The 24,373-nt window shown below is 40.5% G+C and overlaps 1 protein-coding gene and 1 non-coding gene across 4 annotated transcripts in view; one reads left to right on the forward strand and one right to left on the reverse strand.

Annotated features, from left to right (window-relative positions):
* The window catches only part of vash2 (vasohibin 2), a 44,019-nt gene that overhangs the window by 12,592 nt on the left and 7,054 nt on the right, over window positions 1-24,373 (forward strand). For all 3 annotated transcript variants that reach the window (XM_061901160.1, XM_061901161.1, XM_061901162.1), the window contains exons 3-6: window positions 14,745-14,833; window positions 14,944-15,000; window positions 20,583-20,657; window positions 22,700-22,937. In XM_061901160.1, coding sequence (XP_061757144.1) covers window positions 14,745-14,833; window positions 14,944-15,000; window positions 20,583-20,657; window positions 22,700-22,937 — 459 coding nt within the window. The remainder of the gene's footprint in view (window positions 1-14,744; window positions 14,834-14,943; window positions 15,001-20,582; window positions 20,658-22,699; window positions 22,938-24,373) is intronic.
* Window positions 21,387-21,459, reverse strand: trnat-ugu (transfer RNA threonine (anticodon UGU)). The gene has a single exon. It is a non-coding gene; the product is annotated as a tRNA-Thr (tRNA).

Below are 24,373 nucleotides of genomic sequence, written 5' to 3' on the forward strand. Positions count from 1 at the left end.
AGTCCTTGATCCAGTAAAAGATCTGTTGAGACAGGCCTAACTCCAGCAGCTTGGGAATCAGTGTGCTTCACGGAATCATGTTATAGGCTCTACTGAAGTCAATGAAGAGCAGCCTGACATAGCTCCTTTTCTTTTCCAGATGTGTAAGTGTGGAATGGAGAACTGTTTCCATGGCAAAGATCGTTTTGCTCTTAATGCAAACTAGTGAGGGTCGAGTGTAGGTGGTATGATAGCGGTGATATGGCTTTGGACAGGTTTCTCAAAACACTTCATGTTGTTTGGTGTAAGAGCTACTGGCCGGGAGTCATTTGGGCTGCTGGCGTTTACCTTCTTTGGCAGGGGGGTTATTGTGGGGAAACTTAGGCAAGGTGGAATCACGCCCTGTGATAGGGACAGGTTGAATATTTTACTAAAGATATCAGCCAGTTGGTCCGCACAGTCTTTTAAAACCCTTCCTGTCACGCCATTTGGTTCCGCCACTTTCCTTCGGTTTACAGCTCGCAGTGTGCGGCTGACCTCCTGCACCTGCCCGTGAGGATGTCGCTGCCGTGCGCTGGTGGCTGTGTTTAGGCCTCTGGTGTCTCCACCTCAAAACGAGCGGAAAAGTGGTTTAACTCAGCGGATTAGGGGTCCCCGCTGGCTGCGGCGCGGTTGATAGCTTTGTAGTTGGTGATGTGTTGGACCCCTTGCCACATCTGCCTTGTGTTGTTGCTGCTTAAGTGACCCTCAATCTTCTGCTTGTATGTCGCTTTAGCCTTCTAATGCCTTTGTCCAAACGGATTCTCTACTCCTTGAAGAGTGCCTCGTCTCCATTTCTGAAAGCACTATTTATCTCCTTCAACAGGATTTTGACCTCTTGTCATCCAGGGTTTCTGGTTAGGGTACACCCGGACACCTGTTCACTCTGACTATGTCTACACAGTGTTTGATGTAGCCTAAACAGATGAGGTGTACATTTCCAGGTCCTGGTGTGCAAAGATGTCGTAGTCGGTGCTTTCAAAGCAGTCTTGTAACTGCTCCGTAGCTCCATCTGGCCACGTTTGAACAGTTCTTGTTTTGGAGGGAGCTTTTTTCCTGTTGTCATGAGCAAGGACATGTGATCTGAGAAGTGTGGTAGTTATATAGCCCTATAGCCCTGCTTTATGTTAGAGTAGACTTTATCCTGGGTGTTTACACCTCTGGTGGCATATTTTACATGCTGATGGAATTTGGCCAGTACTACTTTAAGCTCAGCATGGTTGAAGTCCCCCGCAATCACACGTACTCCCTCTGGATGCTTGTTAGCTGAAGGCTAATTGCGTCATACAAGTAAGTAAGTGCTGAACTAGCATTTGAGTCAGGTGATATGTACACAGCAGTTACCATGACAACAGTAAACTCCCTTGGAATGTATACGGGTCGGCACTTGACAGTCACATACTCTAGATCTGGAGAACAGTGGCTGTCAATGATAGTGGTGTTAGTGCACCAGCTGTTATTCACGTATATGCATACGCCCCCTCCTCTACCTTTCCCACAGTCGCTGTTTCTGTCCTGCCTGTGTACTGTGCGCCCTCCTAGCCCAACAGCTATGTCTGGTATAGATGAATGGAGCCAAGACTCTGTTATCGCCGTAACGCAACAGTCCTGGATGAGTCTGTTACCTGCGGTCCACAGTTTCAGCTCATCATTTTGTTGATGATGGATCTGACCATCCATCCATCCATCCACATCATCTTCCGCTTATCCGAGGTCGGGTCGCGGGGGCAGCAGCCTAAGCAGAGAAGCCCAGACTTCCCTCTCTCCAGCCACTTCGTCTAGCTCTTCCCGGGGGATCCCGAGGCGTTCCCAGGCCAACCGGGAGACATAGTCTTCCCAACGTGTCCTGGGTCTTCCCCGTGGCCTCCTACCAGCTGGACGTGCCCTAAACACCTCCCTAGGGACCAGATGCCCGAACCACCTCATCTGGCTCCTCTCGATGTGAAGGAGAAGCGGCTTTACGTTGAGCTCCTCCCGGATGGCAGAGCCTCTCACCCTATCTCTAAGGGAGAGCCCCGCCACCCGGCGGAGGAAACTCATTTCGGCCGCTTGTACCCTTGATCTTATCCTTTCGGTCATGACCCAAAGCTCATGACCATAGGTGAGGATGGGAACGTAGATCGACCGGTAAATTGAGAGCTTTGCCTTCCGGCTCAGCTCTTTCTTCACCACAACGGATCGATACAACGTCCGCATTACTGAAGACGCAGCACCGATCCGCCTGTCGATCTCACGATCCACTCTTCCCCCACTCGTGAACAAGACTCCTAGGTACTTGAACTCCTCCACTTGGGGCAGGGTCTCCTCCCCAACCCGGAGAGGGCACTCCACCCTTTTCCGGGCGAGAACCATGGACTCGGACTTGGAGGTGCTGATTCTCATTCCGGTCGCTTCACACTCTGCTGCGAACCGCTCCAGTGAGAGCTGAAGATCCCGGCCAGATGAAGCCATCAGGACTACATCATCTGCAAAAAGCAAAGACCTAATCGCGTGGCCACCAAACCAGATCCCCTCAACGCTTTGGCTGCGCCTAGAAATTCTGTCCATAAAAGTTATGAACAGAATCGGTGACACAGGACAGCCTTGGCGGAGTCCAACCCTCACTGGAAACGTGTCCGACTTACTGCCAGCAATGCGGACCAAGCTCTGACACTGGTCATACAGGGAGCGGACTGCCACAATAAGACAGTCCGGTACCCCATACTCTGAGCACTCCCCACAGGACTTCCCGAGGGACACGGTCGAATGCCTTCTCCAAGTCCACAAAGCACATGTAGACTGGTTGGGCAAACTCCCATGCACCCTCAAGAACCCTGCCGAGAGTATAGAGCTGGTCCACAGTTCCACGACCAGGACGTAAACCACACTGTTCCTCCTGAATCCGAGGTTCGACTATCCGGCGAAGCCTCCTCTCCAGTACACCTGAATAAACCTTACCGGGAAGGCTGAGGAGTGTGATCCCACGATAGTTGGAACACACCCTGCGGTCCCCCTTCTTAAAGAGAGGGACCACCACCCCGGTCTGCCAATCCAAAGGTACCGCCCCCGATGTCCACGCGATGCTGCAGAGTCTTGTTAACCAAGACAGCCCCACAGCATCCAGAGCCTTAAGGAACTCCGGGCGGATCTCATCCACCCCCGGGGCCTTGCCGCCGAGGAGCTTTTTAATTACCTCAGCAACCTCAGCCCCAGAAATAGGAGACCCCATCACAGAATCCCCAGGCACCACTTCCTCAAAGGAAGACGTGTTGGTGGGATTGAGGAGGTCTTCGAAGTATTCCCTCCACCGATCCACAACATCTGCAGTCGAAGTCAGCGGAACACCAGCCGCACCATACACGGTGTTGATAGTGCACTGCTTCCCCTTCCTGAGGCGGCGTATGGTGGTCCAGAATCGCTTCGAAGCCGTCCGGAAGTCGTTTTCCATGGCTTCCCCGAACTCTTCCCATGTCCGAGTTTTTGCCTCCGCGACCGCTAAAGCTACACACCGCTTGGCCCGTCAGTACCCGTCCACTGCCTCCGGAGTCCTATGAGCCAAAAGAACCCGATAGGACTCCTTCTTCAGCTTGACAGCATCCCTCACTGCTGGTGTCCACCAACGGGTTCTGGGATTACCGCCACGACAGGCACCAACAACCTTTCCGCCACGGCTCCAATCAGCCGCCTCGACAATAGAGGTTCGGAACATGGTCCACTCGGACTCAATGTCCCGCACCTCCCTCGTGACATGTTCAAAGTTCTCCCGGAGGTGTGAATTGAAACTCTCTCTGACAGGAGACTCTGCCAGACGTTCCCAGCAGACCCTCACAATGCGCTTGGGCCTGCCAGGTCTGTCCGGCATCCTCCTCCACCATCGCAGCCAACTCACCACCAGGTGGTGATCGGTAGAAAGCTCCGCCCCTCTCTTCACCCGAGTGTCCAGAACATGAGGCCGCAAATCCGATGACACAACTACAAAGTCGATCATGGAACTGCGGCCTAGGGTGTCCTGGTGCCAATTGCACATATGGACACTCTTATGTTTGAACATGGTGTTTGTTATGGACAATCCGTGACGAGCACAAAAGTCCAATAACAAAACACCACTCGGGTTTAGATCCGGGCGACCATTCTTCCCGATCACGCCTCTCCAGGTTTCACTGTCGTTGCCAACATGAGCGTTGAAGTCCCCTAGTAGGACAAGGGAATCACCCGGGGGAGCACTTTCCAGTACTCCCTCGAGTGTACCCAAAAAGGGTGGGTATTCTGAACTGCTGTTTGGTGCGTAAGCACAAACAACAGTCAGGACCCGTCCCCCCACCCAAAGGCGAAGGGAAGCTACCCTCTCGTCCACTGGGTTGAACTCAAACGTGCAGGCTTTGAACCGGGGGGCTACGAGAATTGCCACCCCAGCCCGTCGCCTCTCACTGCCGGCAACGCCAGAGTGGAAGAGGGTCCAGTCCCTCTCGAGAGAACTGGTTCCAGAGCCCTTGCTGTGCGTCGAGGTGAGTCCGACTATATCCAGCCGGAACTTCTCTACCTCGCGGACTAGGTCAGGCTCCTTCCCCCCCAGTGAGGTGACGTTCCACGTCCCAAGAGCTAGCTTCTGTAGCCGAGGATCGGACCGCCAAGTGCCCCGCCTTCGGCTGTCGCCCAGCTCACAATGCACCCGACCTCTATGGCCCCTCCTATGAGTGGTGAGCCCATTGGAGGGATGACCCACGTTGCCTCTTCGGGCTGTGCCCGGCCGGGCCCCATGGGGACAGGCCCGGCCACCAGGCGCTCGCCATCGTGCCCCAACTCCGGGCCTGGCTCCAGAGCGGGGCCCCGGTGACCCGCGTCCGGGCAAGGGAAATCTGAGTTCATTTTGTTGTAATTCCATAGAAGTCTTTGAGCTGCTCTTTGTCTGATCACTCACCTAGGACCTGTTTGTCTTGGGAGACCCTACCAGGGGGCATGAAAGCCCCCAGACCACATAGCTCCTAGGATCATTGGGACACGCAAACTCCTCTATCACGGTAAGGTAGCAGCTCAGAGAGGAGGATGGATCTGACATTTGAGTGAAAAATAGCAGCCACACAAACCACCGCTTCCCAGCATTTTTCACTCAGATGGATCTGACATTTGAGTGAAAAATGCTGTGAAGCGGTGGTCTGTGTGGCTGCTTTCTAAACTGCTTGGCAGCCTCGCTTTTGTCTTCCCTCCTTGCGCCGACGTCTCCTCCTGTCTGCAGGTATGACAATCCACCAAGACCAAGAGATTATGGAGGAAAGTTCTGTGGTCAGATGAAACAAAAATGTAGCTGTTTGGCGACTATACCCAAAAATATGCTTGGATGAGAAAAGGTGAGGCCTTTAATCCCAGGAACACCAACCCTACCCTCAAGCATGGTGGTGGTAGTATTATGTTCTGGGCCTGTTTTGCTGCCAATGGAACTGGTGCTTTACAGAGAGTAAATGGGACAATGAAAAAGGAGGGTTACCTCCAAATTTTTCAGGACAGCCTAAAATCATCAGCCCAGACGTTGGGTCTTGGGCACAGTTGGGTGTCCCAACAGGACAATGACCCCAAACACACATCAAAAGTGGTAAAGGAATAGCTAAATAAGGCTGGAATTAAGGTTTTAGAATGGCTTTCCCAAAGTCTTGACTCAAACCCCATTGAGAACATGTGGACAACGCTGTAGAAACAAGTCCATGTCATAAAACTAACACCTTTAGCTGAACTGTGCAAATTTTGTCAAGAGGAGTGGTCAAAAATTCAACCAGATGCTTGCCAGAAGCTTGTGGATGGCTACCAAAAGCGCCTTATTGCAGTGAAACTTGCCAAGGGACATCTGACCTAATATAAACATTGCTGTGTGTATACTTTTGACCCTGCAGATTTGGTCACATTTTCAGTAGATCCATAATAAATTCAGAAAAGAACCAAACTTCATGAATGTGTTTATAACAAACAAGTATGTGCTCCAATCACGCTATAACAAAAAAATAAGAATTGTAGAAATTATTGGAAACAGCCATGACATTATGTTCTTTACAAGTGATGTAAAATTTTGACCATATATATTTGTATGTATGTACAGTATGTGTATATATATATTAGGGGTGTAACGGTACACAAAGGTACGTACCTCGGTTTTGAGGTCACGGTTCGGTTCATTCTCGGTACAGTAAGAAAACAACAAAATATAAATTTTGGGGGGTTTTATTTACCAAATTTGTAAAAAATGGCTTGATCCTTTTAACATTGGGAACACTAATAATTCTGCCCACATTAAACTGCCTCAAGTTGTTGCTTAGATGAAATAAAATGACACAACTTTTCTTCTACAAATAAAAAGTGCAACATTAAACAGTTTCAAGTCAATTCATCATGCTTAATTCATTACATCATTAAGTAAGCCCGTAGTTGATTTTTTATTATGTAAATGTTATATTTGTATCAACATGTGATAGCAGGGACCCTGCCATTCAAAACCAGGCTGCTACATTACTAATGATTAATGTAACTATAGCTGAAAAATAGTACAATAGCAATAGGAAAGACTATTCATCCCTAAACACCATGAAATCCATGTAGGCTTTATGATGCACTTACATTATTATATACACTATCAGAGACAAACTCTTCATTTAACATAATGTCCTTTTTTTGCTGCTTCAACACACCTCAATCAACACTGTCCGTAAAACACACACACGCGCACACACACTCACACACACGCTCACACCGCAAAATGAGCTAACGTTACGCTAAAAGCTAACTAGCCTTCACCTAAAGCCAGGACTGCGAGTGAGCTGAGTTGCAGTTTGTTTCTAGAAGGTCAACAGGCTCATAGTGATGTTTAGAAAGTAGTTGACTTGGAAGTGTTTAGTATAATTTGGGGAGAGTCCGTTGCTCCCCTGCTAAAGACCTATCTGCTTGACGCTGAAGCCCTGACGACATGTCCTCTGAATACGCACTGCTGATTGGCTTGTTACCGCTATGGTTGTAACCAATCAGATGGTTGTGTGGGAGTGACAATGCAGGGTGCTGTGCAGGAGACAGAAGGAGAACGGAGCTGAGCAGCTTGTTAAGACTTTAGCATAGGCGGCTACTTCATATGTTCGTGTGGAACTCGTTCGGTACTCCTCTGCACCGAACCGGAACCTCCGTACCGAAACGGTTCAATACAAATACACGTACCGTTACACCCCTAATATATATATATATATATATATATATATATATATATATATATATATATATATATATATATATATATATATATATACAAACCCTGTTTCCATATGAGTTGGGAAATTATGTTAGATGTAACTATAAACGGAATACAATGATTTGCAAATCATTTTCAACCTATATTCAATTGAATATGCCACAGACAATATATTAGAAGTTAAAAACTTTTTTGTGTGCAAATAATCATTAACTTTAGAATTTGATGCCAGCAACACGTGACAAAGAAGTTGGGAAAAGTGGCAATAAATACTGATAAAGTTGAGGAATGCTCATCAAACACTTATTTGGAACATCCCACAGGTGTGCAGGCTAATTAGGAACAGGTGGGTGCCATGCTTGGGTATAAAAGCAGCTTCCATGAAATGCTAAGTAATTCACAAACAAGGATGGGGCGAGGTACACCAATTTGTAAGCAAATTGTCGAACAGTTTTAGAACAACATTTCTCATTGAGCTATAGCAAGGAATTTAGGGATTTTACCATCTACGGTCCGTAAAATCATCAAAAGGTTCAGAGAATCTGGAGAAATCACTGCACGTAAGCAATGATATTACGAACCTTTTGATCCCTCAGGCGGTACTGCATCAAAAACCAACATCAGTGTGTAAAGGATATCACCACTTGGGCCCAGGAACACTTAATAAAACCACTGTCAGTAACTACAGTTGGTTGCTACATCTGTAAGTGCAAGTTAAAACTCTACTATGCAAAGCGAAAGCCATTTATCAACAACACCAAGGAACGCCGCCGGCTTCGCTGGGCCCGAGCTCATCTAAGATGGACTGATGCCAAGTGGTAAAGTGTTCTGTGGTCTGACTAGTCCACATTTCAAATTATATTTGGAAACTGTGGACGTGGTGTCCTCCGGAACAAAGAGGAAAATAACCATCCGGATTGTTATAGGCGAAAAGTTCAAAAGCCAGCGTCTGTGATGGTATGGGGGTGTGTTAGTGCCCAAGGTATGGGTACCTTACACATCTGTGAAGGCACCATTAATGCTGAAAAGTACATACAGGTTTTGGAGCAACATATGCTGCCAACCAAACAACGTTATCATGGACGCCCCTGCTTTTTTCAGCAAAACAATGCCAAGCCACATGTTACAACAGCGTGGCTTCATAGTAAAAGAGTGCGGGTAGTTTCCTGGCCTGCTTGCAGTCCAGACCTGTCTCCCATCGAAAATGTGTGGCGCATGATGAAGCGTAAAATACGACAGCAGAGACCCCGGACTGCTGAACGACTAAAGCTCTACATAAAACTAAAATGGGAAAGAATTCCACTTTCAAAGTGTCAATAATTAGTTTCCTCAGTTCCCAAAAGTTTATTGGGTGTTAAAAGAAAATGTGATGTAACACAGTGGTGAACATGCCCTTTCCCAACTACTTTGGCACGTGTTGCAGCCATAAAATACAAAGTTAATTATTATTTGCAAAAAAAAGAAAGTTTATGAGTTTGAACATCAGATATCTTGTCTTTAAAGTGCATTCAATTGAATATGTGTTTAAAAGGATTTGCAAATCATTCTATTCCGTTTATATTTACATCTAACACAATTCCCCAACTCAAATGGAAACGGGGTTTATATATATATATATATATATATATATATATATATATATATATATATATATATAATGTATATATGTAGGTATATGTAGGTATATATATGTATGTATATATATATATGTATGTATATATGTATGTATATATATGTATGTATATATATATGTATGTATATATATATGTATGTATGTATGTATGTATATGTATTTGTATGTATATATATGTACGTATATATGTATGTATATATATGTGTATATACATATGTATGTATATATATATTTATATGTATGTATATATGTATATATACATATATATGTATATATCTATGTATATATGTGTATATATATATATATATATATATATATGTATTTGTATATATATATGTGTGTATATTTATATATATATATGTATATGAATGTGTTTATATATATATATATATACATAGATATGTATGTGTGTGTGTCCATATATATATATATATATATATATATATATATATATATATATATATATACCGTATTTCCTTGAATTGCCGCCGGGGTGCTAATTAATTTAAAACCTCTTCTCACTCCTGCGCTTACCAAAGGCATGCGGTAAAAGTAAGCATGCACTTATTATTTTAAAACCTCTTCTCACTCCGGCACTTACCAAAGGTATGCAGTAAAAATTTGAGTGTGATGTAAGCTTTGACCTTAAATCCTACTGAATAGCTCTTAATTTTCTTCCCTTTATGCGATTTCAAATTACCGGTATTGAAATCAGCCTCCTCCATTATTACCAGGCGGTAATACTAAGCATGCGCTAATTATTTTGGGAAGACAGTTTGACCCGGCAGTAATTCAAGGCAGGCGCATACTATATGCCCTGCGGCAATTCATATATATATATATATTTATACACACGTGTATAAATATATATATACACCTGTATATATAAATACACGTTTATATGTATATATTAGGGCTGGGCAACGATTAAAAATTTTATCGGCATTAATCGCACTATTTCTCCGATTAATCACGATTAACTGCATTGTATACGCAAAGCCCAATAATGAATTCAAAAGTAGTGTGTAGTGCACCTTTATTGGAATATTCTCTCACATGAACAAAAGCGCCAAAACATTTGTTGTGCAAACACAATTTAAATCAGTCCTTGTTAAACAGTAGCAGTTAAATAGCATATTTTATGAAAATCAACTCAAAAAATGTAAATACAAACATTTAAGCTTATTGCCACTGCCAGGGTATTTAAGTTATCCTGTTTGTTATGGAAAATAAATATAAGTTACATACAAATCTCTGAGCCACAATCATAACATCTGAACAGGCAATTTCTGAGGTAACAGCAGAAACATTTTTTTTTATCAGGGATCTTATGTTTGAAAAACCTATATTATAGGTAGTGTGCTGTTTTAGGGAATTTTTGATCAAATTATTCGTAGTAGCAATATTAATAATGTTGTGTTTATTCTGCGTAGTGCACTTAAAATAATTATGACCATATCTAGGAATTGATATGATGGGAATTTTCCGATTGTTTGCTTGGTGCTTTGATAAACTGAACGCATCATATACATGGTACTATATTGTGATGTTATGAGCCAGGGAAAAAAAGAACTACCCTACCCAGCATGCAACAGGAGTGACGAGCAAGCGCGGTAGCCCATTATAGGTTGTGTGTCGCCATGACGGCATCTTGTATGTTGTGATATGCACGCTCTGAAAGCAAACGTTAAGAACTTAGCCAACACTCCTCGTCTGCATTATTCATAAATAGACAGACAACACATATACTCTGCTGCTTCACAGGCCGCTGGATGTAGCCGGCAAAGTACTCCCATGCTAGCTAGCGGGTCTAGCAAGCACGCGTCATTCAGTCCAAAACGGCCCGATCTATCCACATCCAGAATTGTCTGGCGGTCGTAAGTGATCCCGGAGTGACCACGCTGTAAGCCAGCCATAAAATTTGCAGAATTGTCCGGTATTTTTGCCAAATGTTCCATCTTTACCAAGAGCCCCTCGACCCCGAAGCCCATCCGGGCGACGCCATCTTTTTAAGAAAAGGCGTTAACAAAATAAAAGCATGTAAATAACATACGCAAATGTGCGATAAAATAATTGTCGGCGTTAATAGATTGATGAGTTAACTCGTAATTAACGCATTAATTTGCCCACCCCTAATATATATATATATATATATATATATATATATATATATATTAACGCATTAATTTGCCCACCCCTAATATATATATATATATATATATATATATATTTATATTAGGGGTGGGCAAATTAACGCGTTAATTACGAGTTAACTCATCAATCTATTAACGCATATCTATTTGTATATCTATATGTGTATATATATATATGTATATATATATATATATATGTATATATGTATATCTATATGTATATATATGTGTATGTATATGTGTGTATATATATGTATATATGTGTGTGTGTGTATATATGTGTGTATATATGTATATATATATGTGTGTATATTTGTATATATATATGTGTGTATATATATGTATATATGTGTGTGTATATATGTATGTATATACGTGTGTGTATATATGTATATATATACATGTGTGTATATATGTACATATATGTGTATATATATGTACATATATATGTGTGTATATATATGTACATATATATGTGTGTATATTTGTATATGTACATATATATGTGTGTATATATGTATATATATATATGTGTGTATATATGTATATATATATATATATATATATATATATATGTGTGTGTATATATGTATATATATACGTGTGTGTATATATGTATATATATACGTTTGTGTATATATGTATATATATATGTGTGTATATATGTATATATATATGTGTGTGTATATATGTATATATATATGTGTGTGTATATGTATGTATATATATGTATGTATGTATATGTATGTATTAGGGACAGCGTGGCGCAGTGGAAGAGTGGCCGTGCGTAACCCGAGGGTCCCTGGTTCAATCCCCACCTAGTACCAACTTCGTCACGTCCGTTGTGTCCTGAGCAAGACACTTCACCCTTGCTCCTGATGGGTGCTGATTAGCACCTTGCATGGCAGCTCCCTCCATCAGTGTGTGAATGTGTGTGTGAATGGGTAAATTTGGAAGTAGTGTCAAAGCGCTTTGAGTACCTTGAACGTAGAAAAGCGCTATACAAGTACAACCCATTTATTATTTATTTATTATTTATTTATGTATATATTTGTGTATATATATATATGTATATGTGTGTTTATATACGTATGTACGTATGTGTATATATATACAAATATGTATGTATATGTGTGTATACATATATGTGTATACATATATGTATGTGTGTACACATATATATATGCGTATATGTATATATGTGTGTATATATATGTATATATATATTTATGTATATACGTATACATATATATGTGTTTGTGAATGAATGAATGAATAAATGGTGGGTTCCCACTTCTCTGTGAGCGTTTTGAGTATCTAATAATAGAAAAGCGCGATATAAAATCTAATCCACTATTATTATTATTATTATATGTATATGAGAAACACTGAAGTGTGACATAATTATTATTCATAATCTGACTCAATTGTCAGGGTGTAACGATTTGTTTTAACAATGATTCGATTCAATTCAGAATGTGCGGCTGCCGATACGATTCAATGATGATATCTTTTTAGAACGAAACGATCCGAAACAATTCAGTTAGTTCAAAATCGATTCAGTAAATTTTCAACAAAAAAATTTTGGCCAGTGTGACTGAGATAAATACTGAATATTGGACACTGGAGGTTAAGTTTCCTATATTTTTGTTATCTCTTGAAAGGGAATTAGATATAAATGAATTATGGATACAAGCAAGCAAGTTAACAACAATTAATGGCCAATGCATTCACATCTTATTTGAATTAAGTGCAACCAATACTTAGATTGAATTAACAAAAAGAAACATTTTCTACTCGCATTTTCAGCATTCAAGAAATGTTTAATAAATGTACAGAAACCAACATTGTACCTTCTACTTTTGCTTTTGTTTTACAATATAAAAACAATACAGTATTTACATAAAAAAATAAGTGCAAACAAGATATCTTTAGGTTGAATTAGTAGTAGGTTTACCTGAGAAATTAATTGCAATCTTTTTAGTTTAAATGAGCTGTGGTTCGACCCGCTACTCTGCATATTTTATTAAATACGGAACATCATAAGAACATACCAGAAGTGACAGCAGACAAACTCTGGCAACACACAAACCAAATGGCTGAGAGTGTAATGGACAAAGCTGAAAATGTAAGTAAAGTGTACCCTCTTTGTTAGTCTTTTAGTAGGAAGGGGATTCATATGGCCACATTTGTCACGGTTTATCTGACACATGAAACATCACAAATTGGGGGGATGCACTCTCCACTTTAGCCGTCAGATAGTGTTTTGAATATCTTAAAATATGTCTTGTGGCAATTAAAACTTTTACCACAGCGTCGCTTGCTATAGAGAGTGGAACTTTCCATTGTTTTTAGCAGACTGCATTGCAAAGTGATTACCACCCGGCCTCCTTTCACGTGAGATCCATCCAGGAATGGGGCCTTATGTATTCCTTCCCTACTATAAATACTTTTTATTTTTTATTTTTTTAAATACTAATGTGCTGGGAGTGTTTATTACACTGTTTCTAAGCTTCCGTCTCAAGCTGGTCTGTCGATGTACCTACTTCGCTGTCACTTCCGTTTTGTCCGTTGCATCTTTTTTGTTTTAAAGTTAAGTTGTGGCTTTATATTAAGTTGTGTCATTTTTATTTGTTGTGGCTTTTACAATTGTGCTGTAGCTTTACGTTGTTGTGTTGAAATGAATTATATTGTACTGTGCCGTTTGCATGTGTTGTATGTATCCGCTGTTTTTGTTTTGATGAAGCCTCTATTTACCCCCCTGTGGAACTAGAGGCAGGGAAGTCTGGGCATCTCTTCTTAGAATGCTGCCCCCCACGACCCAGAATCGGATAAGCGACGGAAAAATGGATGGAATGGATGGGACAAGGGCTGTCAAAATTAATGAGTTAACTCATGTAATTAATCACACAAAATGATGTACACATTTACATTATAATGCAATATATTTTGACCATACAAGCTCTTTTACCTTAACCGCTATATGGTCCGTGATCAGATCAATGCATAGGTCAGTACAGAAATAAGTGAGGAGACTGCGACTTGTGTGCTCGCTTGCAAATTTCACTCCAAAATACTGCCTGAAATTTACAAAAAATTCAAGTAAAATGTTTAAAAATATTCCTGGATGACATTTTAACAATAACATTTAATTTTTATTCAAACATTGGGTTCTTTACCTCAAGCGAGTAATCGATTGTGATTAATCATGATTATTCCAAAATACAAAATGTGATGAATCTGATTAAATAAATAAATAAATTAAATAAAATCGTTTGACAGGCCTAATAAAAACACAACAAAATGAGGGGGAAACAAGAGCCAGAATGCGTATTAGGTAAGAAGAAGTTGCAATGTTGTTGAAATGTTAACACAAAGCTAACATGCAATCTTTAAATTCATGTAACAATTAGCATGTTGGATTGCTTTGAACCTATTTTGATGAATGAAAAATATCAAAATGGCTTCTGCCTTCTTTGATGTTTTTCAGAAAGACCCGAAGTGTACTCTAATAAAATATTACAGATAGTTCACTGAGAAAGAAAGTTGGTGTGCTAGCCTGACCACTGGAGCAGAAGACCAAATCATCTCAATGGGCTTGTCACTTCCATCACAAGAAGCCAAGAATGAAAGGCGGTCCAAACCGAGAACATTCCTCCTGCGAGGCGGGACATTAACTTTTTTTAACGCTTTTCGAAACCAAGTGTGACAATGTCTAACTCTTTTTCTCTTTCTCCATCAGCATCACGTTCCCTCGCTTCCTACGTTTAAGCCGTCCATGTCAGTGCAAGACTGGCTGGTGCTGGTCCAGAACTTCATGAAGGCTCTGCAGTATCCTTTTGGCGGCGGTTCAGTCTGCATGGCGACAGATGGTCCGATCGCTTTCAGTCATTTTGTTTGCACACAAAAGCGACGTGACGAGTCCATAACCACGCTGTCAGATACAACCACACGGGCACGCAATTCTTTGAGATCAAGAAGAACCGTCCTCTCAGCGGGTCAGATAGCAACGCAGTCACCTTCACTTGCTCTTTCACTCAACAGTTCATACAACCCCTGGAAAATGTGGAATCACCAGACTTGGAGGATGTTGTTTTGGTTGTTTAATTTTGTATAAATAAGCAGATAACAAACATGCCGCATTGCCACCAAATTATAGTAATTTCAAATGGAAACGTTCTGGCTTTAGGAAAAAGTAAAATAAATCAAGAAAATTAATTATGCTAGTCAGTAACCATTTTATTTTTAGATTGGAGTAAAAAAAAAAATGGAATCACTCCATTCGAAGTAAAATTTGTGGAATCATAAAAAACAAAGAAGCAGTAACAGCTTGCAGTCTTTGAGGCATGGATTTAATGAGAGACAAAAGTACTCTTCCTCAATCTTACTCCAACATTCTCTCATTGCTGGTGTCAGGTCAGCTTTGCAGGATGGCGTTTTGTCATAGATAGATAGATAGATAGATAGTACTTTATTTATTCCTTTAGGAGAGTTCCTTCAGGAAAATTTAACTTTTCATGGACTGTTTCTTTCTATTTCCACCTCAGATTTTCAATTGGATTAAGATCTGGACTTTTTGGCCATTAAATGGAGTGAAATACTGCCAAAGCTCCACAAACACATATACATGTTTTACTCAAGTTCAACGATTCGCAAGTAAAAAAAAAATCAATTAAATAATGATTCAAAGATATAAAAACTAATTTCTTCAAATTAAAGGTTTTGTCAGTAATATTCCACTATGCGATCCACACTTGGAGTCAGAGCACTCTGTAATTTGCACTCCACAATGAATGGTGATGCTGCGGAGTCAATTTAAGGCTCTCAGAGCTATTGTTTTTTGCAGAGGGTGCCGTCCGCCAAAAATAACAAACTAGAAGAAGCAGGGTGAGGAGTAAAATGGAGGACAGAAGAGAGGTGAAACAAGTTCAAACTGTAAATTAACCTGTAAATTTGTCATAATCCCAAACATCCTGTCTCTAAAACGTTGATGTAAATTTGTGCATTTGTTTAATATGTCGTCTTCATAAATCTCATTGGAACAGCACCAAACAAAAGTTCCCTGCATCATCTTTTTGCCCAATTCAAATTTGCGATTCATCACTGATTATGACTTTCATCTAGACCACGACAGTTCACTATTGCTTTTCCTTAACCCATTGGAATGTAATTTTTTTCTGTTTAGGCTTTAAAGGGAAACTGAACTTTTTTTTGGAGAATTTTGACAATCGTTCACAATCATTTTGAAAGACATGACGACGGATGGATTATTTTTAATGCAATCTAAATATGAAATAAATGCAATCAAAAGTCAGTTTACAATGGAGCCTAAGAGCATACTTGCCAACCCTCCCAATTTTCCCAGGAGACTCCCGAATTTCAGTGCCCCTTCCAAAAATCTCCCTTGGCAAACATTCTCACAAATTTCTCCCGATTCCCACCCGGACAACAATATTGGGGGCGTGCCTTAAAGGCACTGCCTTTAGCGTCCTCTACAACCTGTCATCACGTCCGCTTTTCCTCCATACAAACAGCGTGCCGGCTAAGTCACAATTATATATACGACACACAAGTGAATGCAATGCATACTTGATCAACAGCCTTACAGGTCACACTGAGGGTGGCCGTATAACCAACTTTGACACTGTTACAAATACGCGCCACACTGAACCCACACCAAACAAGAATGACAAACACATCTCGGGTGAACATCCGCACCCTAACACAACATAAACACAACAGAACAAATACCCAATATCCTTTGCAGCACTAACTCTTCCGGGACGCTACAATATACACCCCTGCTACCTCCAAACCCCGCCCCCCTACCTCAAACCCCCCTCCCCCAACTCCCAAATTCGGAGGTCTCAAGGTTGGCAATTATGCCCATGAGAGCCGTTCAATTCTGCCTATAGAGCCTCTAAAAAAAAATCCAAACACCTCCATTTTGTTTTATATGCTTGATGTAATTATACAGTATATGTAATGTAGTAAGAAGCACATTTATGATTACATTTAGTGTTTACGTATTTTGATCATTTTAAGCATACCCGGCGCATTAAGTAAAAAAAAAAAACGCACACTGAGTTAATCATCATTGAGTTAATCATCACTGAATTCTGAATACTGCAGACTTCATGAGAGCCAACACACATAAAAAAACATCACTTACTGTACAAGGTCTGTTATCTTTAAGATGCTGACTGGCAGAATGTTCATATATACCCATTTAGTTAAAAAACATCTCACAATCCTCGCGGAAAAAAATAAGGTGCGAGGGCGGGGACGAACACGCGCCCTTTGTGTCGTTCTCACCAGTAGCAGGTCCTAAATGGCTGTCAAAGTGTCCCAACTTGTCCGATTATATTCTCAGCCATCTCCTTTTCAAGTGAGAGGCATGCTTTATGATCTAGAATAAACTTGCAGGGAAGCGAGGAAGCAGCAGACCACTCGATGTAAACATAGTGCCAAATGACAATTATTACGTAGCCTATAAATGTTCATGTGCGTTCATGAAATGTAAATGGAGTATTGTTGGCGCTTTTTGAATGGTTATTGGATTTTATGAGCAGAATAGAAGACCTCCCATTGGCTCGGCTGTAAGCAAACTTTTATTTACGTTTATTTGATATTTAGAATGCATTTTAAAAAATCCATCATGTCTTTCATAATGATGGTGAACAATAGGCAAACTTCCAAAAAAAAGTGCAGTTCCCCTCTACTGACAGGTTTTGTTTAGATTGTATTTAAATCCATTATCTTTTAGGAGGTTTCTCACAGTTCAGTTACAGACGGTAATTCCAGTTTTTCCCCATGGTTTCTTCATTTAATGTGCTGTGCATTTTCTGTTTTCGACATTGCTTTAAGTTTTTCGTTTTGAAGTTTGGATGATTTCCTTGCCCTTTACAAAATCCACATGTTGTTTGTACTTGGTCCTGATTTTAGACACAGTTTTCAATGAACAATCAAATATGTTTGCAACATGGCGTGATGATAATAGGGGCTGTTAAAATTAATCGTTACAATGATTCAATTTGATTCAATATTTCTGTTTGCCGATACAATTAAGGGACAATCTCATTCTTTTAGAACGATTCGATCCGAAACGATTCAATTAGATGAATCAGTTCAGTAACTTTTAGCAAAATAAATCAGGCAGTGTGACTGTGAAATAAATAATAGATACAGGACACTGCAGGGGAAGTTTCCTATATTCCTTTTATTTCTTGTAGGGTAATTACCGTATTTTCGGGACTATAGAGTGCTCTGATATACATACCACAACCAATACATTTTAGGGGGGAACATTTTTTTCCCCATGTATTAGTCGCACCAGACTATAAGCTGCACTGTGTTTCAAAATGAGTTATTTAAACAGAAAGATTGTGTAAATGTTTAAATACGTTAATTGTTTTCAAACGGTGCCTAATCACGGCAGTAAAACGACTGGTCAAACAAAATAGAAGTCATCATCATGGACCCACTAGCTGTGGAAGCTAGCTCTCCAATGAGCTAAACAGATTCAATAACTCCATAATGACGTTTTGGTGAATTTACTGAGGAATTTGTGAAACACTACAAAAAAATGCTATTGTAAATTACTGTAATGATACTAACAGACGCTTGTAAAGGTGTTTGCATATTAGCTGATGCTAACGACATTGGCTTGATTACATTACAATACAAATATGCATGAAAATACGCGACAGACATCACATGGGACAGTTTAGTAAGTATGAATTGTTTTAGATGTACTGTAAAACTTGCAAGTGTTGCATGGAGTGATAAATGAAGAATCCATACGAGCAGAAATGCTAGGTACGATTAGCAGACGGAACGACACTAAAGAGTTCACCCTGCAGCACCTGCAGTGAGCGAACCATAGCACAGACAACACACTATATCAGTATATTTACTTGTTGTTTTTTTTTTAACTGCATTATCGCCGCCAGTGCAGAAAAATCCTTAAATTAGCCGCACAGTTATATAAGCAGTAGGGTTCAAAGTGTAGGAAAAAGTAGCAGCTTATAGTCTGGAATTTATGGTAGGTATAAATGAATTATGCATACTAACAAACAAGTGAACAACAATTAATGACCAATGCATTCACCTGTATTTGAATAAAGTCCAACCAACACTTTAGGTTGAACAAGAGGTAAACCTTTTCTGCTTACAGTTTCAATATTTAAGACATTTTCAGTGAAACTACATTAACCAAAATTCTAACAGGGGATTTACCTGCTAAATAAAGTTCCCCGATCTGGCCTTACAGTATTTGTTCTCCGCCTTGGCGTGTCCCAGGTGTGCAGAAGCATGCATGCCTCCTCATCCCTGTTGAAAGTGTTGCTCCTCACTGCCTAATTTCCATAGCCTCCTTCGTATTTGTTTCTGATAAATTACTTTTCCTTGGCTGCCATGTTGTCGCTTTGTGTTGTTTTCCGGAAGTCGGTGCATCGCAGTTACTTGCTCCGTTGTCACTTCTGTTGTCTGTTGCGTCTTTTGTGCGTTAAAGTTGTGTTCAACCAATCAATGTTTATTTTTATAGCCCTCGATCACAAGTGTCTCAAAGGGCTGCACAAGCCACAACGACATCCTCGGTTCAGATCAGAGTTGTAGATTTATATTACTTAATTGTATTGTGTGTATTTGTTGTGGATTTTGCAATTGTGCTGTAGCTGGAAGTTTGTGTTGTAATGTTATTGTCTTGTGGTGTTTACCTTTGACCTTTTTCGACCACCTTCGGTATCCAGCTAGCCGCCATTTTCGCTTTGATGGTGCCGCAGACGGGCAAAATAGACTTCAACTTTAACGTCCTTATCATTAAAAGTGCTGAATTTTATATAAAGATAAAATTAATTAAATCCTGTTTAAAACGATCTTGAATTGATATGTATCTTCCGTAAGGCAAACTGGCCAAGCACTGATCAATATAGTTGAAATTTAGGAATATATATCTATCAATACATCACTCAATCGTGACACTCCTAATGATTATCCATTGACATTAATGAAACCTACTGACTAACACAATTTTTGTTTTTTGTGTTTTTAAAGCCAGAAAGTTGCCATTTGTAATGATTATACAGAAGGTATGGTTATGTCTGTTATCTGCACTTTTCTACAAAATCAAACAAATGAATCAACATTCAACAAGTCTGCTAATTCTATGATTTTTGCCAAGGGTTTCAGCTGGAATAATCACAATCTCTGAGCTGGCGGGTCATGTCAGGTCACATGGTGCGAGGCGGCTGCCTTATATAGCATCACAGTGAGGTTAAAAACAAAAAAGTTGAATCTCCTGTCCACGGTTGTACTTCAAAGTGCCCTGGGAACTTGAAGCATCTTGTCTGAACCTGAACTAAACTTATTTGCTGAATTTTACAGTTTTTTGTTTGGTTCCTGTAAATACTGCCCCCTATTGGTATGGAGGAGGAAAGAGTTGTAATGAAGAAAACAAACTTGTGCAAGATTGAAAATCCCACTGCATTAATTCAAAAACATCTATACATGGAGGAGTGAAGGGAGAGTAAAAGAAAATGTATATATTTGTTTAAACCATGTAGTCATCTTCTTTTGCCAGGTTAATGGAGACTGCACGAGAGATGATCAGGGAGTCTCTGCCAATTAAATGTCTGGAAGCTGTCATCTTGGGAATGTATCCTTTTCCAACTCACACTTGTGTGAGAATTACAACAACAAGCCGCACTTTGACCTCACGCTAATTGTATGCCTGACCTCCCCCCCTCAAATGGGGACACAGCTTTTTGTCTGCCACATGAACAAACTGTCCCCCAATTAACTGGTAATACGCACATGCATGCGTGCGCGCACATACCCACAAAAGTGGACCATAAGGCCACATGTCTGTGTGTTTGTGGAATCTACAAGACAACCCGTTGCACTCGAACACATGACGCCGCCGCCCTACCTTGTTACTAGGCAACAAGAGCTCACTTCAAAGTTCACCACTCCCCTTTACTGTCTCACAGAGACACACATACATACACATGGCTTAATTATTTTTTGTTAATAAAAGCTTTTTTAGTTGTAATCAGTTTAGTTATTAATAAAAACTGAACAATGGCCTTTTAGTTTGGCTGAGGAAAGCTTGTTTTTATTGGGTGGGGAGACATTTGTACGCTTGTGACTCGTGTGTGAGTCTCAGCAGGCAAGCGACTTTATCCCAGGGCGGAATTAGAAACACGAAGAAAGGAGAGACAAATAAGAGTGAAATACAGGAAGAGGCAAAGACAAGCAAGCATGATAAATAAGAGTGAAGTGACAAACGTAAGCTATTTACGGTAAAAGAAAACAAACACAAACAAACAAACCATAATTTCTTATATCCAAAAATGTTTTATTCAGTGGACAAAAATGAGTTGTCAGGCCCCAGCGAGAATTGAACTCGCGACCCCTGGTTTACAAGACCAGTGCTCTAACCACTGAGCTATGAGGCCTACTATGTTAACTCGCTGTCGTTCTACCATTTTCTGCAGCACCTCCTGGCGGCTGCTGCCTTGTATATTGTGACCATATATTGCAATAAATACGACAAAGTTGGGACCAAGTGAGACACAACTAAATGTAAATAATTGTAGGTGTAAATATGAAATGTACAACTACATGTGGATGTTTGTTATTGTTAATTGGGATTAAGATGAAGAGAAGCTCTGTTTGTCGTGTGTCATATGACTAGAACAACCATTAGCGTGCCTCGCAGGAGGTGTTTTAGATCAATAAACCATTCACTGGCGACGACATGAAGTTATTAATAGTTTTGCATCCAGAACTTCCCTGGATCAGCAGTGTAGTAGCTGGAGGACAAGCCGTTCTTTCTCGCCGTGACTCGTTAGCTTGTCTCATGTGAGCATTCAAATGTAATGCTATTGGACGTTGCCAGGTGGAAAAGGAGAAATTATCGCACCAGAATTTTTTTTTTAAATGGTTGTATTCTGAGAGAAATTTTCGCACATACACGATTTGATGTTTTACAGGACCATATGCTACAGCAAAAAAGACCACAAACCTAGTGTAGTGTTTTTAAATTTGTAGTTTAACTTATATTAAATAGCTTTGTTGGGGAAAAAAGGTGTCCCCATTTGGCTTGTAAATCAGACTATGCATCAGGTGCAGTGCAGGATGTTGTCATGTGTGTTTGTTAATAGTCATTTAATGAAGTACAAGGAAATATTTGTAATATCGATCGTGCAGAGGATTAATATATATTAAAATTATTGTACATCTGGCAACCGGGACGTAATGACCCTGCAGCTCATATTTGAGTCCCACTTCTTGCTGTCACAATTTGAAATTCCTTCGACAGAATTACATAATTTGATTAGACTTGCTACAGTGCAAAATGTACATTTTTTATTTAAAATGTGCATACATGTTTATCTTAAACGGAAAGTTGAGTCCTATATTGTCCTTCTTGTGTACTACTATACTGTATTAGTTTTATGTATTTTCGTGTTTTTACTTTCACCTTTTAAAATGACTTATTTTGCAATTGGTTACTTATTTCAGTACAACCTTCCAATGTCTGACTGAACAGTTATTTTTCATTCTTACAAAATTGGCCTAGAATCATAGTAAAAAATAGTATTAATAAAATGTAAACACACTCAGAAATTATTACTTGTAATATTTTTTATGTGACGTGTTCCAATGTATGTCTTCCTTACATCCGCCTCGCAGCTACATGACCAATGGCCTGATGTCTCTAGAAAGATTCCCCATCAGCTTTAAGACTCACTTCTCAGGTCACTGCTTCCATCACGTCGTGCTCGGCGTCTACTGCAATGGACGCTACGGCTCGCTCGGCATGAGCCGCCGGCCGGACCTCATGGACAAGCCGCTTATCCACCGAACCCTCGGCGAGCTGGTGGCTGAGTTGGAAAGCTCCTACAAACGATACCAGCACATCCTCAAGAAGGTAAAGAGAGTATAAGCACTACATCGTCACACATCGCCAAAGAACAGTACTGCATTACTACTATTTTTTTCTATCATATATCATTAGTCTCACATTTATAGTAACACTACATACGAAGGGGGGTGCTGCTCAGATGGTAGACCAGATGGCCAGAAACTTGAGGGTTCCTGGCTCCTGACGTAAGGGTCATATCATTATAACTTATGTCCGGACTACAAACAAAATGGTGGATTTCCTAATAAAAACTACAGAAAATAAATGCCGGCCGGATGTGACGTTTGCCAGCTTCCGGTGTCCCCCATTAGCCCCCCTTTGAGAGATATCTCTATATTACTTCTACTGTGTGTGAATGTTTCAATGTGAGCTTTGATGACGTTATTACGTATGTGTAAAGGGAAGTGTTCAAGTTTAGGGTTGCCGCTATCCAAGTGGAGCAAACCATTTTTAAGTTTTGATGAGGGGGAGTAGGTAGTTAGACATTCTTAATTTAATTTCAGCAACTTTATTATTGAAATGTCACTGCTATATTTATTGTATAGTAATATTTATGACCCTATGATCCTCAGGTCACTTAAACTTTTTTTTTTGCAAATAATCATTACCTTGGAATTTAATGGCAGCAACCCATTGCAAAAAAGTTGTCACATGGGCATTTTTACCACTGTGTTGCATGGCCTTTCCTTTTAACAACACTCAGTAAATGTTTGGGAACTGAGGAGACCAATTTTTAAAGCTTTTCAGGTGGAAATCTTTCCCATCCTTGCTTGATGTACAGTTTAAGTTGTTCAACAGTCCAAGGTCTTCGTTGTCGTATTTTAAGCTTCATATTGCGCCACACATTTTCAATGGGAGACAGGTCTGGACTACAGGAAGGCCAGTCTAGTATCCTCACTATTTTACTATGAAGCCACGCTGTTGTAACACGTGGCTTGACATTGTCTTACTGAAATAAGCAGGGGCGTCCATGATAATGTTGCTTGGATGGCAACATATGTTGCTCCGAAACCTGTATGTACTTTTCAGCATTAAATGTGCCTTCACAGATGTCCAAGTTACCCATGCCTTGTACACTAATACACACACATACCATCATAGATGCAGGCTTTCGAACTTTGCACCGTTAACAATCCGGATGGTTCTTTTCCTCTTTGTTCTGGAGGACACGACGTCCACAGTTTCCAAAAACAATTTGAAATGTGGACTTGTCAGACCACAGAACACTTTTACACTCTGCATCAGTCCATTTTAGATGACATCGGGCCCAGCGAAGCTTGTAGGGTTTCTGGGTGTTGTTGATAAATGGCTTTTGCTTTGCATTGTTGAGTTTTAACTTGCATTTACAGATGTAGCGATGAACTGTAGTTACTGACAGTGTTTTTCTGAAGTATTCCTGAGCCCATGTGGTGATATCCTTTACACGCTGATGTAGCTTTTTG

This window comes from Nerophis ophidion, linkage group LG05 (assembly GCF_033978795.1).
Source record: "Nerophis ophidion isolate RoL-2023_Sa linkage group LG05, RoL_Noph_v1.0, whole genome shotgun sequence".
Classification (NCBI taxonomy): domain Eukaryota; kingdom Metazoa; phylum Chordata; class Actinopteri; order Syngnathiformes; family Syngnathidae; genus Nerophis; species Nerophis ophidion.